Source organism: Cotesia glomerata, linkage group LG2 (genome assembly GCF_020080835.1).
Source record: "Cotesia glomerata isolate CgM1 linkage group LG2, MPM_Cglom_v2.3, whole genome shotgun sequence".
Lineage (NCBI taxonomy): Eukaryota > Metazoa > Arthropoda > Insecta > Hymenoptera > Braconidae > Cotesia > Cotesia glomerata.
In genome coordinates this window covers 9718457-9732937 of record NC_058159.1, presented here as the reverse complement: position 1 = coordinate 9732937, position 14481 = coordinate 9718457, and the positions used below count along the sequence as shown (strand labels likewise).

The 14481-nt window shown below is 30.2% G+C and overlaps 2 protein-coding genes across 4 annotated transcripts in view; both read left to right on the top strand.

The window, feature by feature from the left end:
• The window catches only part of LOC123258498 (midasin), a 98577-nt gene extending 88993 nt beyond the window's left edge, over positions 1-9584 (top strand). Inside the window, exons 9-11 of one of the 2 annotated variants that reach the window (XM_044718542.1) lie at positions 77-6419; positions 7233-9239; positions 9322-9584. In XM_044718542.1, coding sequence (XP_044574477.1) covers positions 77-6419; positions 7233-9239; positions 9322-9507 — 8536 coding nt within the window. In that variant the 3' untranslated portion in view covers positions 9508-9584. Of the gene's footprint in view, positions 1-76; positions 9240-9321 lie in introns of both variants that reach the window. The other variant, XM_044718541.1, reaches the window with a different exon arrangement.
• Positions 9585-11847: 2263 nt separating this feature from the next.
• Positions 11848-13966, top strand: LOC123258504 (uncharacterized protein C18orf63-like). 2 transcript variants are annotated; one of them, XM_044718555.1, is made up of 5 exons: positions 11848-12028; positions 12153-12294; positions 12392-12750; positions 12835-12931; positions 13000-13963. In XM_044718555.1, the coding sequence occupies exons 1-5, from the start codon at positions 11895-11897 to the stop codon at positions 13816-13818; spliced, it is 1551 nt and encodes a 516-aa protein (XP_044574490.1). In that variant the 5' UTR covers positions 11848-11894; the 3' UTR covers positions 13819-13963. The 2 variants fall into 2 exon arrangements, with proteins under 2 accessions (XP_044574490.1, XP_044574491.1); XM_044718556.1 differs by lacking the exon at positions 12153-12294 and having other exon boundaries at positions 11903-12028; positions 13000-13966.
• Positions 13967-14481: the final 515 nt, after the last annotated feature.

The following is a 14481-nucleotide window of genomic DNA, read 5'->3' as shown; positions in this document are numbered from 1 at the left end:
TATATTTTATTATTGTTTATTTATTATTTACTGTACACTTTTTATTAATCGTAAATCCGTATTTGATATTTTACAGAGCAATGAGAAACAGAGGTGTTGAAATATTTTTGCTTGGCCACAAAGAATGTCAAAGTGAAAATGAGCTTGATACAAAATCATTGATGTTCGACTTGGGTTTGACACAAAATAATCATCAAGAGGCGATGTTAAACATTCATCGTGAAATATTGAGTCAAAAGCTTTTAACAGATAAACTCAGCACTATTCAACTACTGCACTCGGCCTTTCTGATTACTCAGCAAATATTAAGAGGATTTGCTGTGAAAAAAGCATTCACAACAGCCTGTGTGGACGTTTACATAAAATCACGATACATTCACAATTCAAAGATGAAACATCATATATTATCGATTATAAATAATATTATTGATCAATATAATATTACAGATAATGTTCCACTTACTATTGATCTACGTGCTATTACGTGGAATGTACGCGATCTTCAAGATAACGTTCGATTGACAATAATAAATCAGCAAGCTACGTTGTTATTGTCGTTGATTAATAAATATTGCCAAGATGCATCATTGAGTACCTCAACTACGGAATTCCTGAATAAATATCTCAATCCAGATGGAAATAAAAATCTTATTGTCATCGATATAAAGAAAATAGTTCCTTATTTACTTCTAACATTCTTTGAAAAATCTTCAACTAAAGATTTTACACTGAGAAGCACATGGTTACTAGAACAGTTACGTAATTCACATTTAGATGCTTTGATCCCATCTATAGAATGTAAAATAAAAGCAATGACAGAAGAAATTCATCAAACACAAATTGAAAAAAATCTAGAGAGCTCTTTACCTTGGTATCGATGCATATCAGATAACTCTTTAAAATCTAATCAAAATAATGCACAATTATTATCAATAAGACTTTATTTGAAGAGTATGGATATAAAATATCCCCAAACTTTATCTGCAGTTGTCAATAAGAACATTATTACGTTAGAAAAATACTCTGACAGAGTATGTTCAAACGATGAGCAGTGTAGCAGTGTAGCACCAATTGCAACGTTTTTTGTACCTTTTCTTACTTTGGTAAACCGATGGATCAATACTTATTTTAAAGATTTATGTGATTGCAGTAATAATAATAAGTATATTGAATTGAGACAAGATCTTCAATGGTTCCGGCGTTTTTACGAGCAAGGCCAGTTAACGTTCATAAATAAATTGCGGCGAGAAAATGAAAAGATAGAAAGTGATCATACAGAAATGTTATTAAAAGTTCATTATCGTTGGCTAAGAAAATTACTAACTAGAACATTTGAAGAATGCGATGATTTAGTAAGAAATGAAAATGAACATACTATTGAATCGCTAAAAGAATTTATGTCTGAATTTGATGATTATCTACGTGATCAACAGTCATTTAAAAAATTAACTAAAAAAGTTAAAGAGCAACTTAATATTCTTCATCCTTTTACATCCGAAGCAATGATTAAATACTACAAAAAACTTGTTTTTTATTATGAAGATTATTTCTTGCCTAAAAATACAGAATTTAGTTATCAGCTAAATTTAGTATTTCGTCAATTAGAAGAAACTAAGAATATCAGATTTGAATTGACAAAACTCTGGGAAAATATCTTCAATGATGAATTTAATGAAGAAATGGCAAAAGATGTTATGACTAAAATTGAATTGTTATTAGAGGAATATCAGTTATTGAGTAGCTTCAAGATAAAAGAATTCACTGAAAAAATTTTATCAACTCATTCAAAGAAAACTTTAATTGAGATGTCAGCGAATGTCCAATTATGGCCCGTTTATGAACATACGTTTGTTATTTTCGCACATAAATTACACTGTCAATTAAATGAAGCATTTAACGGTAGTATTACTATTAATAGTTCATTAATAAATAAATTTAACCACCTTTCTTGCGTGCCAGTGAACTTAATAGCCGTGTTATCGACTCTCATAAATAAAAGTGATGAACGTGAGAACTGCGAACGATTATTGCCGGAATTATTCAGATACCTCACTCAGTATAAAGGTCGAGATACTTACAACCATTCCAAGTTCATTAATTACTTAATGAGCGGATTTGACGAGGATTTAAGCTCTGGAGAATTTATTGAATCGAACGATAAATTTAATTACTGTGACAATCATCCAGTATTAATAAATACTTTATCGGATTTACTATTATCTAAGGATAATAAAGAAAATTTGATTGTATCGACGGCTCCAATAGGATTTTATAATACACACATTCAACAGATGAGTACAATAAATAGTATGCTGTGGCGTAATAGTATATCTTTTAATTCCGATCAATACAATTTAATATTAAATGATTGCAAAGCTTTTAAATGTTATGCTGACATTTATCTCGCAGTTATTGATAAAGTTGAAAAAACTTATGATGTATCTAAATTGATAACATATAATGATAAACAAAATTCTCAGGGAAATTGTGAAAATATATATGAAATTTGTTATAAAACTCCTGTTGAGAAAATGAAATCAATCAAAAGTAATTGGGGTAATGAATGTAATTATAAGACAGAAGCTTTTGATAGAGGAATGGGATGGGTATACTTAGGATTTCATCAATATTTCCTTTTCAGTCACTTAGGTTTTATTGATCCAGTATTGAAAACTGAATTAAAGCTTAAATATATAAACGATGACATTGAAGATCTTGAGAATTTAATATACGCAAATACATTAGATTCTTATCTACTTGATGATGAAGGTTGGATGGGACATGGAGGCGAATCATCTCGTGTTGCCAGTGCGAAAAAATGTCTTGATATTTTATACGACGTACAAGGTGAATTAGCTAAATCAACAGGTTATCGATCATCAGATGTACGCTTTGTTGATTTATCCAGAAAAATGTCTCGTTTTAGAGATGACATTGGTACAGCCAAAAATATTATCACAAGTTGTGAGAATTTATGTAATATAATAGTAAACAGTATGATGGGTAATGGATATTTAAATAAATCAAATGAATTTGAATTAACAACGGCCGTAAATGTATTAATAAACCAAAAAAATACATGGCAAAGATTTTATGAGTCTTTAGAAAATGAATTTTTGCCATATTATCGCGAACTAGTGTCACCTATTATCAACGGATTGAATAAAATTATTCATGGTGGTAATATTTTAATCAAAGAAGCTAATCGCTTAATTTCACGAGAAAAAACTAGCATTGGTGTCGCCACAAAAAAATTATCAGCTCAAAATTTATTGTACAACTTGGTAAGATTTCCTACTATTGGTACCGATCAAGAAAATTTATTAAAATTAATAGATTTTCATATATCCCAAAACAGCAAAGAATTTATAATGAAATACGTTGGCAAAGCAGATAAATCAAAATCATACTTAGAAGTCTTTCGTGTATTGAAAAGCAGTCTATCAGAGCTTTACAATCATATAACACTAACAAAACAGCTGACAAAGCCTTTGTGGAATAAACTGAATGAGTTGCTTTCGCAAATTTGGTTAGTATGGAAAAAGCAACAAATGGAATTAGAGAAAGCAGCGGCAGAATCTCAAAGCTTATACAAAGGAAGCGTCAGTATACATTGTCAAACATTAAGTGACGAAGAGGAAATAAACCAACAGTTACGACAATTGTTTCCTATTACTCAAGAGTTTGATGACATTCAGGAAGTAAAGACGCTTGAGGCTCAAACTAATTTTAAAGACTCTTCTAAAACTATTGATTCATTTGTCAATGTAATAACAGATGATGACTTGGTAGAAGTGTATAAAATTCACTCTCTAATTGTTAAGTCGTATGCTTCTGCTTCGTGGTTGAAACATTCAGATTTTATCAAATTACCCAGCCGTAATTATATCGATCCATTAATCCAAAGATATCATACATTTGGATTACTTCGTCCTGAAGTAGAACAATCTTTTTCAGCAGACTTGTCTACAAAATTACACACTAGTTTCAATGTACTAGCATCGTTTGCAGTGGCCACTAGTCTAGGAGAAAATTACCACGTTAATGAAAATGATGAAAAAAACAAAAGTTACGACTTCTACAAGAATAGCAATATCGAACAGGTCAAGAAGTGTGTACCGATTCTTGAAGGTTTGACAGAAATTGTTGAATCTTATCTGGTTGAATGGCCCGGACAACCAACTTTAGAGTCAATTCAAATGATAATTACGAGAATAAATAACTTCCCGATTACATCATCTGTATCAAGATTTTTGATGGGACTTGAAATTCTTCTGAGTAAAACACGCGAGTGGAAAGAAATGTCTGCTCGTAAAGGTGATCGATTAGCTGAATATACATTGTCATTGGAGCAACAAATAAAAGATTGGCGACGTCTTGAACTTGGCTGCTGGAAAGATTGCTTAAACTCGACGTTTAAAAGATTACAAGCTAAAGCGTCTAAATGGTGGTTCTTCCTTTACTCTATTGTAGAATCGTACGTCAATAAAACATCGTTGAAAGCGGAAATCCCCGAAGAAGTCAAAGAAAAATCTGGTGATGATAATGATAATGAGATTGTAACTACTAAAAAATTGATTAAGTTATTAGAAATTTTTATGAATCAATCTTCGCTCGTTGAATTTCAAGCTCGGCTTGATTTATTGTTAACATTCCATTCTCATGTATTTCATTTAGATCAAAGTGAAGAGAGAAGTGAGTTATTAGCTATTTTCTGGAATAAATATAATTATTATCACAGATTTTCAGATGATGTGAGTAAAAAAATAAACCAATTGAAGGCAACCGTTGGCAAAGATGTAAAAGATCAAGTAACTATCGCTAATCGGACTAAAATCGATCGTTGGACTGTAGAAGAGTTAGTGAAAAAAGTTCATAGAAAATTACTCGATTGCATTAAAAAATACGAAACTGGATTGAAAGAAAGTGTTGGAGCATGTCTAGCAATTAGATCATCAAATTACTCGTCCGAAGCTGATAAAGGTGAGTGGGATCGTTCGAAAATACGTGACTACTCAATCAACCCTGAAGACTTTATAGTATCTGAAAATAATATTAATGAAAAATATTCACTGCCATCTAAAGGCTTACGGGCAGACACAATTAAGCACTTTAATGAAGTTAAAGAACGTTGCCGAAGAACGATTTTATCATCAATTTATCCTGGATTACGTGTTGAACTCGAAGAGCATATCGAAGCTCTTATCGGTAATGCGATTAGATTAAAAAACATGGAAGTGAATCGTGAATTGCCAAAAGAAAAACAAAAATCTCACGCAAAGAGTATTCTTCAGACGAAAAAATTAGAGCTTAAACTTTATTTTGATACCCTCAAAAGCTTTGGACTGTCTGACAATAAAGGTAATAGTGATTGGAAAAATAAACCTCATGAAGTTTTAGATATGACTGTTCCACCGTTAGATATACAAAGTACTCTCGAGAGATTTGAAAGTTCCACTGAATCTGATAAACAAATGTTGGCTCATTGGAATGGCAGTGAGAACTATTATTACAAGTCGTGTATTAAATTGAATGCATTGATAAGCACATTTACTAAAATTCAAACAGATTTGGGTCCAGGGAATATGGAACGATGCAAAGGATATTCAGTTGACATCATAACTAAAGCGCACAAACAGAAAAGAATTCTCAGTAAATCGATAAATGTTTATGCAACATTGAGGCAGCAAGTGTCTAATTTAATGAATGTTAATACTGGTAATAAAAATACAAGTCTTCCGTATCACCAAGATATAGCTGAGTGTGCTACGGAATTAAATGAGTTATTAGCGAGCTTATTAATTGGACTGGAACAGATTGAGCTATATATCCAAGCTTGCCCTCGAGATCTTGTAACAGATGATCGAGTAATTACCTTAGAATCATCCGATCTTCCGCTAATTAATGCGATGAAAGGCGATCAAACTTGGGAATCTGCGAACATTTTAATTAGAGACGCTATTAAATCTATCGGTGATGTATCTACAGTTCACAATAAAATGTTTTCAAGTACGCCTACGGTTACTCTAATTAGAACTCATGGTCATTTTGATTCGTTGAAAAATAGTTGCAAAAATGTTGAAAAAATTAGTGAAATTATTACGACACTTGGAAATATGTTTGGTAATGAACAAATAAAGTATCACCCACTTTTAGAGACTATTGAATTTCTCACAAAGCAATCTAAACGATGGATTAATAAATTTAATGATATAAAAACATTTGACAGTGACCTGACGATTAAAAATGACTCAGTCATCCAAGATGTAAAGACTAAAATAAAGTATCTTGTTGCAATTATTTTGCACGTGGTAAAAAAGAATGAAGAAGCATCGCAAAGTGATTCATCTTCTAATGAGTTAACTCACCAAGATAAAAAGAACATTGATAATGAAAACAAAGAAGAAGAAGAAGAAGAACAGTCACTTGTAGAAAATAACGGATTCCGTGAACAATTGATAGAGTCTCTTGAAAAAGATATTAAAAGTTTAGAAATTGAAAAAGTTAATAAAGAGCTTGAAAATATTATTGCCGTAGCCCAAAAATTAAATCCAGAATATATTTCATATTATAATTCGTTGCTATTAACATGTTTGCCATTATTAAATCAATATATACTGTTAACACATTTTTATTTGACGGAACAAGTTGCAGCTTTTCGAGTTACCTGTAAACTTTTATATTTACAATTGAATGTATTTTTAGATTTAGCAACAAATGGATTCTGTATGCCTAAAGATTTGGATTTAGAAAATGAAGCCGATGCGAATGGCGCTGACGAGGGCCAATGTAAAGATGGTATGGGATTGGGTGACGGTGAGGGTAAAAAAGATGTTTCTGATAAAATAGAATCAGAGGATCAGTTAGAAGAAGCAAGACCGGCTGGTGAAGAGAAGAATGAAGAAGATAAAGACTGTAAGGAAGAAGATAACGGCATTGATATGAGTGAAAATTTCGATGGTAAATTGCAGGATTTGGATAAAAATGAAAATGATGAAGAAGATGATGAAGAAAACGATGACATTGATTTGGATAAAGAAATGGGTGACACTGAAACGGGAGCCGATCAAATGACTGAAGATATTTGGGGTGATGATACTGATGAATCAGATACTGAAGAACAGACTGAAGATACTAATGAACAGGGAAAAGGAGAACAAACTGATGAAAAAGAATTCGGTGCACGAGATGACACTAAGCATCAAGGAGAAGATAAATTAGACAAGAATGGCGAAGAAGAAAAAGAAGAAAAAGATAAACCAGAAATAAACGAGATGAATGAACCGGATATCAATGATGATCAAATAGATCCATATCATGGGAAACATAATCCTCAGCCTGAACCAGAGCCAATGGATCTGCCAGATGATTTAAATTTAGATGGTGAAGATGAGGATAGAGAAGATAATGCTGAAGGTGAAGAAAATCCGTTTGATATTGACGCGATGAAAGAAAGTATACCGCCTGAAAATGAAGATACTGATGCTGCTGATCAGGAGAAAAAAACTGACGCTGATGAAAATCAGGGTGACGATAGTAGTGATGAAGAAGGAGGTCCAACGGTTGAGGATACTGAGATGAAAGATTTGGATGGTGCTGATCCTGAAGAACCCGAAACTTCTGATCAACAAGTTCCTGATAAAGGAGACGAAAAAATGGAAGATGATAATCCGGACAAGGAGACTGAAGAAGAAAAAGGTGAAAGAGCTGTACCTAGTACAGATGATGGCAGTAAAGAAACTGACACCGCTGATCAGCTTGAAAATAAAGTTGAAGGTTCGCGTGATAAAGCTGCTAATGATCAAAATTCGGAGAGTCAAAAAGATACAGCCCCTGTGGAAGAAAACAGTCAAGATGATGGCAATGACAAAGGGACTGGTCAAGCGCAATCTAATCAACAAAATGAAGGACACTTTGGTGGTATTGCTGAGAAAAATACAACTGTTCAAAAACGGCAAGAAGAACAAAATCTTAGAGAAAAAAGAAAGAATCCCGGAGAAAGTGATGAAAATCGCGCTTTGATTGATAAAGCACAGCCCAATAAAAAGAAACTGAGAATTATTAATACACGAGAGGAATTGGGAAATGACAATGATGATGCTGAAGGTGCAGAAAATGAAGAAAATGGTGATATAGATATGTGTCAACACGTGAAAAATACTGAAAAATTCGATGACTATGCAACCGATGCCGCTACTGAAGAACAAGCCAAGAAGCAAACAATTGCAGATGAAGAAAAAGAACCAGATGCGCGTAAAGAAGAATCGATGGACGTTGATATGCAAGAAGATAAGGAAGAAATATTTGAAGATGTTAAAAAAATTTACGCTGAGCCTACTTCAAAGACTGATAAAGACAAAACAAAGTCTAATTCGAAGAATAATAGAGAAGATATCTCTAACGCCGAAAGTAAACTGGATGTTGAAGGTGATATTGTGCCCACGATTACAGTACCACAAGCAATAGAATCAGCTTTCTATACAAATATTAAAGAAGATAATTTTATTGATTTAACGCAAGAAGAAGATATTACACAGAAAAAGACTATTAAACGTTGGATTCATAAACCATCTTCTGAGGAAGCATTAGCGACGTGGAATAGTGTAAGTTCACGAACAGAAACAGCAGCCAGAGATTTATCTGAAAAATTGCGGTTGGTGCTTGAACCTACTCAAGCAACTAGATTAAAGGGCGATTACCGAACTGGTAAGAGGATAAATATGCGTAAAATAATTCCTTATATTGCGAGTCAATTTAGAAAAGACAAAATTTGGTTAAGACGAACGAAACCATCAAAGAGGAATTATCAAATTTTAATGGCATTGGATGACAGCAGTAGTATGAAAGACAATTTATCGCATGAATTAACCTTCGAATCTCTCTCATTGATCAGCAAAGCTATGGAGTATCTAGAAGTTGGAGATCTTGGTGTTGTTAGCTTTGGAGAAAGAGTTGAAGTTCTTCATGCATTAGGTAAACCGTTTAATGAAGAAAGTGGATCGAGACTCATTGAAGAAATGAGCTTTGAGCAGAAGAAAACTAATATTGGTGAAATGATCAATGCTACTGTTGATATGTTTGAAGAACAAGGGGGTTCTACTGATAGCGCTAAGCTTCTTATCATACTGTCGGATGGACGTATTAATGAAAGTGAAGAAAAACTTAATCTTGCTGTTAGGAGAGCTCAACTCGCTAATATTTTCATAGTTTACATAATTATTGAAACACCTGAAAAGAAAGTAAGTTTTATTAACTAATATTATCAATTTAATTGATTAAATAATATTTTTTTTATTAATATTATTGTTGTTTATTTTTCAGCATTCAGTCTTAGACATCACCAAAGTTATAAAGTTAGAAGATGGGGTAACTTATAAATTATGTTCTTACATGGATAGTTTTCCATTTAAATTTTACATGGTACTTCGAAATATTAGTTCTCTGCCAGGAATTTTGAGTGATGCCTTGAGACAATGGTTTGAAATTGTCGGAAAAATAGATGCGTAATTTTATTTCTTAATTAATAGTAGTTTTTTTATATTGATAAAAAAATATTTTTTGTGTTAGTTAATATTATGACACTACCATTGTATGTAAAATTGTAAAAATATATACTTTGTAAAAAAAAAAAAAAAAAAAAAAAAAAAAACATGTTGACATTTTTTTCAACTTTAACCTCCTGTTCCCTAATCCTAAATTATTTTTTATACATAGTCTTAGAATTTTAATCATGAAAGGGAAAATTTCTTCATTAATATGTTGATAAGTAAAATTAAGTTTTAAGAATTTCATTAATTCTTAATAAATTAATACTGAACGGACTAAAAAAAAAAAACAATTATTTAATGAAGAAATTAATTAAATCAGTAAAATAATTTTATTGTGTATTGATAGATATAGATTTTGTTATTTTGAAATAAATTATTCAATTCCAATTTATAATTTGGAAATCTAATAAATGTATTTACGATCGGAAAGTTTCATCGATAGGAATGTGAAAATATGTTTTACTACAGAAATAAAAAAAATAAAAATAAAAGGAAACTAATGATAGAAATTAATTTAATAATGTTAAATAGTTTGCAAAAAGATGTTTTTCACTGTAAGCATTATGAAATGGAGACATTTTCTCTGATATCTTACTGAAATTATTTTCTGATTTCTAATAAACTAATTAGATACACAAAAAAAATGAATTATAATAAATTATAATCAATGAATGATAAATACTATTTCAAATAGTAAAATTGTGATTTTAATAATCAATTTGTGATATTCGAATTCTACTATTTAATAATTATACAGAAAAAAATAGCATTCCTAAAGCATTTATACAACAAAAAATAACAGCTATATAAATGTCAAAAAAGTTAAAATACTACCCTACAGTCCTAATTACTACTCAAAATATTGAAAGTTAACAAGAATTTGGGCATATCACATAATTGAATTATTACTATGACGTTATTGACTTAAATTACCAAGTAAATTATTAAAGCAGTTGTAGTCGGAGGCGGAATACATTCAATTAGCTTCACCAAAGAGTCTATTAATATATTCGGAATGAAACTAGAAAGTTATCTTCATTTGCTCTATTATAATATTTGAATAACTTAAGTTCGACGATCACTTGTGACAACTTCAGAATTATAGATGCGAGGACTGAAAATATAATGAAGCCATCATTCACCAGACTAATGAAGCATCTTCACTTGTGTATTAATTTAAATCTTGATGGACATTAATTGAATGATATTAGTGCTATTTTGAAGAATATTAAATTCTTTTTCAAAAAAATATATAATTTATCAATGTTCCTATAACAACGGTTGGACCTTTCGCTGGCTTTACAGTTCTTTATTGGTAAAATTACTGGTTCAAGATTTTCATACCGATGTCAATGCTGAGGATGGAACCGAGCCTATTCATGGAGCTTGTTTACTTGCGAATACTGAAATTATAATTTTTTTAGAAAGAGCTGGCGCAAGTATTGGTACTGAGATAAAAAAAGATATTTTCTCGAAATATTTTAAAGATATAAAGAATGATGCAATGATTTTGGTGAAAAAATGACTTTATTAATTTTTGCTATTGTCATTTTGCATAAGTACCGATGAAAAATGATCTGAAATGTTAATGCGGTTTGAATCTAATGTTTAAATTAAAAGTTTTAGAAATAAAATATTATTAATAGTTAAATTATAATTAATAAAAAATTATGGAAAATGTTTTGTTGTAAAGTTACTGGAAACTCTAATAAATTGTCGATTTTTATGATCAATAAAGAAAGCTTCAAGTAACATTTTTCACTTTTGCATTAAGCAATAATTTTTAATTTTTTAATGATTGTTTCAAGTTGACCACACGAAAACTCAAAAAATTTAGATACCGAATGGTCTTTTTTGAATTAAGCGCGTAAATAAATAAATAAATAAATCTAAAAATAAAAACTATTGGTCGAAAAGTTTATGTATTTTTTTAATAAAGCACAATCAGAATAATATAATTTTTAAATAAGAGTAAATGTAGCTGACATTCGTTACTTTTGGAGTTTCAGAAAAAAAAATAAAATTTCAACAGATTAAAAGTAAAAATCTATATGTAAATTGAAGAAAGAAAAATTTTTTTTTTTAATGATTTTATTTATTTACAATTAAAAATTTATCTCAACTCTGCTACATTCACACTTATTGTTTAAATTGGCCAATAGGATTCTAACTGTATCAACCAATAAAATCTATTCGTTAATGAAAATTTGGAACAATAAGTCATTTTTAGCGGCGCCACTCTCAAAATAACTTATGATATTATTCAAACTTACATTAATTAGCTTAGTTATCAAATAATTCATAACAATACTTTCTTATTGACTAGTATAATTAATTAATAAAAAAATGGATGAAAACGAATTCGTAATTCCGGTAATAGCTAGAAAATCATTATGTTGTATCGTATGCACCGTTGATTGCGATGACATAAAACTTTCATCAGCTAAATCATCATGGCACTGGCAAAAATTAAAATGCAGGTATTTATATATTGATATAATTTGTATTGGCACTTGAAAATTTATTTAAGTAATTACAGTTTTATTTTAAGTTTAAAATATTTTCATTTCATAAAAATTTAAATTACCCGATTACATTTTACAGATTGCTTATATACTTACTGAAAGATAATTTCATAGTTGGATCTCCGATTCCCCGAAACAATACTTCTTTTTATATTATTGTAACAAATGATTTCTACAAAAGTGACACGTTAACCAATATTATTAAAAAATTACACCTTCATGTAAATTATACTTATAAAAAATAATTTCAATGATTAATTTATTAGCGATGATAAAAATAAATTAATAATTGAAGAAATTAATAAAGTATTTTTACAGGCATCGGAACCACAACCAGTCACAGCTCGAGCATACATCACCTGCATTAGATATACGATCGATTTTTATTTATCACCAGAGTGGAATAAAGTAGCTACACTTTATTTTCAAGGAAATGATTTCTGGAAGAATACTGAACGTTCTACAGCTGTACAAGCTATTATTAATTTAATCACTCCTGAAGGATCAGACATTGATAAAATTGCAATCATATTAACCCCTGTAAAAGCAAAGCTGCCCTCATTAAGACTTAATGATTTTTGTATTCCTCATTCAGTCATATCAGATTTTTTAGCTGACCCAAATGGAGTAATTGATGTGAGTCTTTTTGGTAATGAACGAGTTGCTGTTTTGCCAAGGTATTTTATCCGAGCAATCCAAAATCGTAAACAAGACTAATGTAATAATTAATAAAAAATAATTACATTATTATTTTATTGTAGTTTGAAACTTGGAAAAGTTTTAAGAATAATGAAAAACATTCCATCGACATGTCCGTATCAGAATTGGACAGAAATGAGACGTTTTTGGAAAAATCTGGTAAGTTTATTCGATATTTACTTAACTATAATCAAACTATGTTAATAATTATATTTTCTGTAATGTAGTATGGATACAGATTACCAAAAACATCCGAAGGAATTTCATTTTATGACATTAAGTTTCCATCTCTTACACCAAATGATCGATTTATTTATCCGGATATTTGTATAAGATCAGGTTTGCAACAGTTTTCTTACGGTGCAGGCGCTGAAGCAGTTGTAAAAAATTTCATGACACATTTGACAACATTTATGCCAAAGATTTGCATTGATAAGTTAATTGACCAAAATTTAATGCAGATCACTCATCAAGTCGATGAAACTACAACTGAAATGAAAACTCCAGTGAATCAGCAGGAACATTCCGGTCTCGTGAAATCTAATAATCTTTCTGCTCCAACTTTATTGAAAGACTGCAATATAGCATCAAAATCTGATACAAAATCAGCCTTAACAGAATTAAAAATCAATGAAGAAGCTTCAGATGTTAAATATTCAGAACCAAAATCAGCTACAATTGCAAACAACAGACAATTAACAAATTCAATGTCTCCAACAAAAAGTCTTTTAAGAAAACCAGTCGACGCGCGCCCGTTGACTTATGATAATTTAAAAAATATTGAGCAACTTAATCAGCCAATAATTCAAACTCAACGACCACGAATTAATATTTTTAAAAATGCTTCAAGATTTTTTACTGACGATTCTAAGGAAGCACGGATGAGACAAGCTGCTAGTGTTTTTTCATGTTTTAAACGTCCCCAGTATTTTGACAATAACAATAATACCGTTTCAGTAAATTATACTCAAATAAACGAAAAGAAAAAGCTGTTCATTACAAATGAAGAAAATATTGAACCACCGTTGAAATTGAAAAAGATCTAAATTACGTATATTTATTATTTTTAACAATTTTATTATTTTCATTATTAATTAATTAATCTTGTTACAATTTAAAATTATAATTAGATCAATAGCAACAAAACTGTTGAATTTTAAATGTATCAAAATATTTTAACGGTTACTATAAATAATGTTAATTAATTAATATATAAACTTTCTTTAACGATAATTATAAATTTCAACTATTCGTTTAACGAAACTCAAAATTTCATGTAAACTAGTTGAAAAGAAAAAAAAAAAAAAAAAAAAAAAAAAAAAAAAAAAAAAAGACAGTCTGAACTCTGTTTTAACAAAAGTAAAAAATTTAGTATAAACGTTTGTTACATTCTTGAATGACAGATAATATAATATTACGATCAGTTTTTCTTTGTATTCCAATTTCCTTAAGATCATTATTAGTAAGTGTTAAGAATAAATCCACATCTACCTGGAAAAAAAATTTAATTTAAATAATTAAAAGAAAAAAGTTATAATTTCACCTACCACAAAATATAAAAACTTACTTCTTGTTCAATAAACAGCAGAGCAAAATGACTAAGGCCAAAACGCCCAAGTCATTGACTTTCAGAAATGGGTTTTCCATCATCTTCGCCACCGTCATCTGGTCGGTTTTTAGGATGTACAAAAATTTCGGTAATTTCTAGC

What these genes read in the sequence shown, in the direction of transcription:
- LOC123258504 (XM_044718555.1), top strand. Translation starts at nt 11,895, where the DNA reads ATGGATGAAAACGAATTCGTAATTCCGGTAATAGCTAGAAAATCATTA. An exon ending in TTAAAAAATTACACCTTCAT is followed by an intron (nt 12,295 to 12,391) that starts GTAAATTATACT and finishes GTATTTTTACAG; the next exon opens with GCATCGGAACCACAACCAGT. An exon ending in CGAGTTGCTGTTTTGCCAAG is followed by an intron (nt 12,751 to 12,834) that starts GTATTTTATCCG and finishes ATTTTATTGTAG; the next exon opens with TTTGAAACTTGGAAAAGTTT.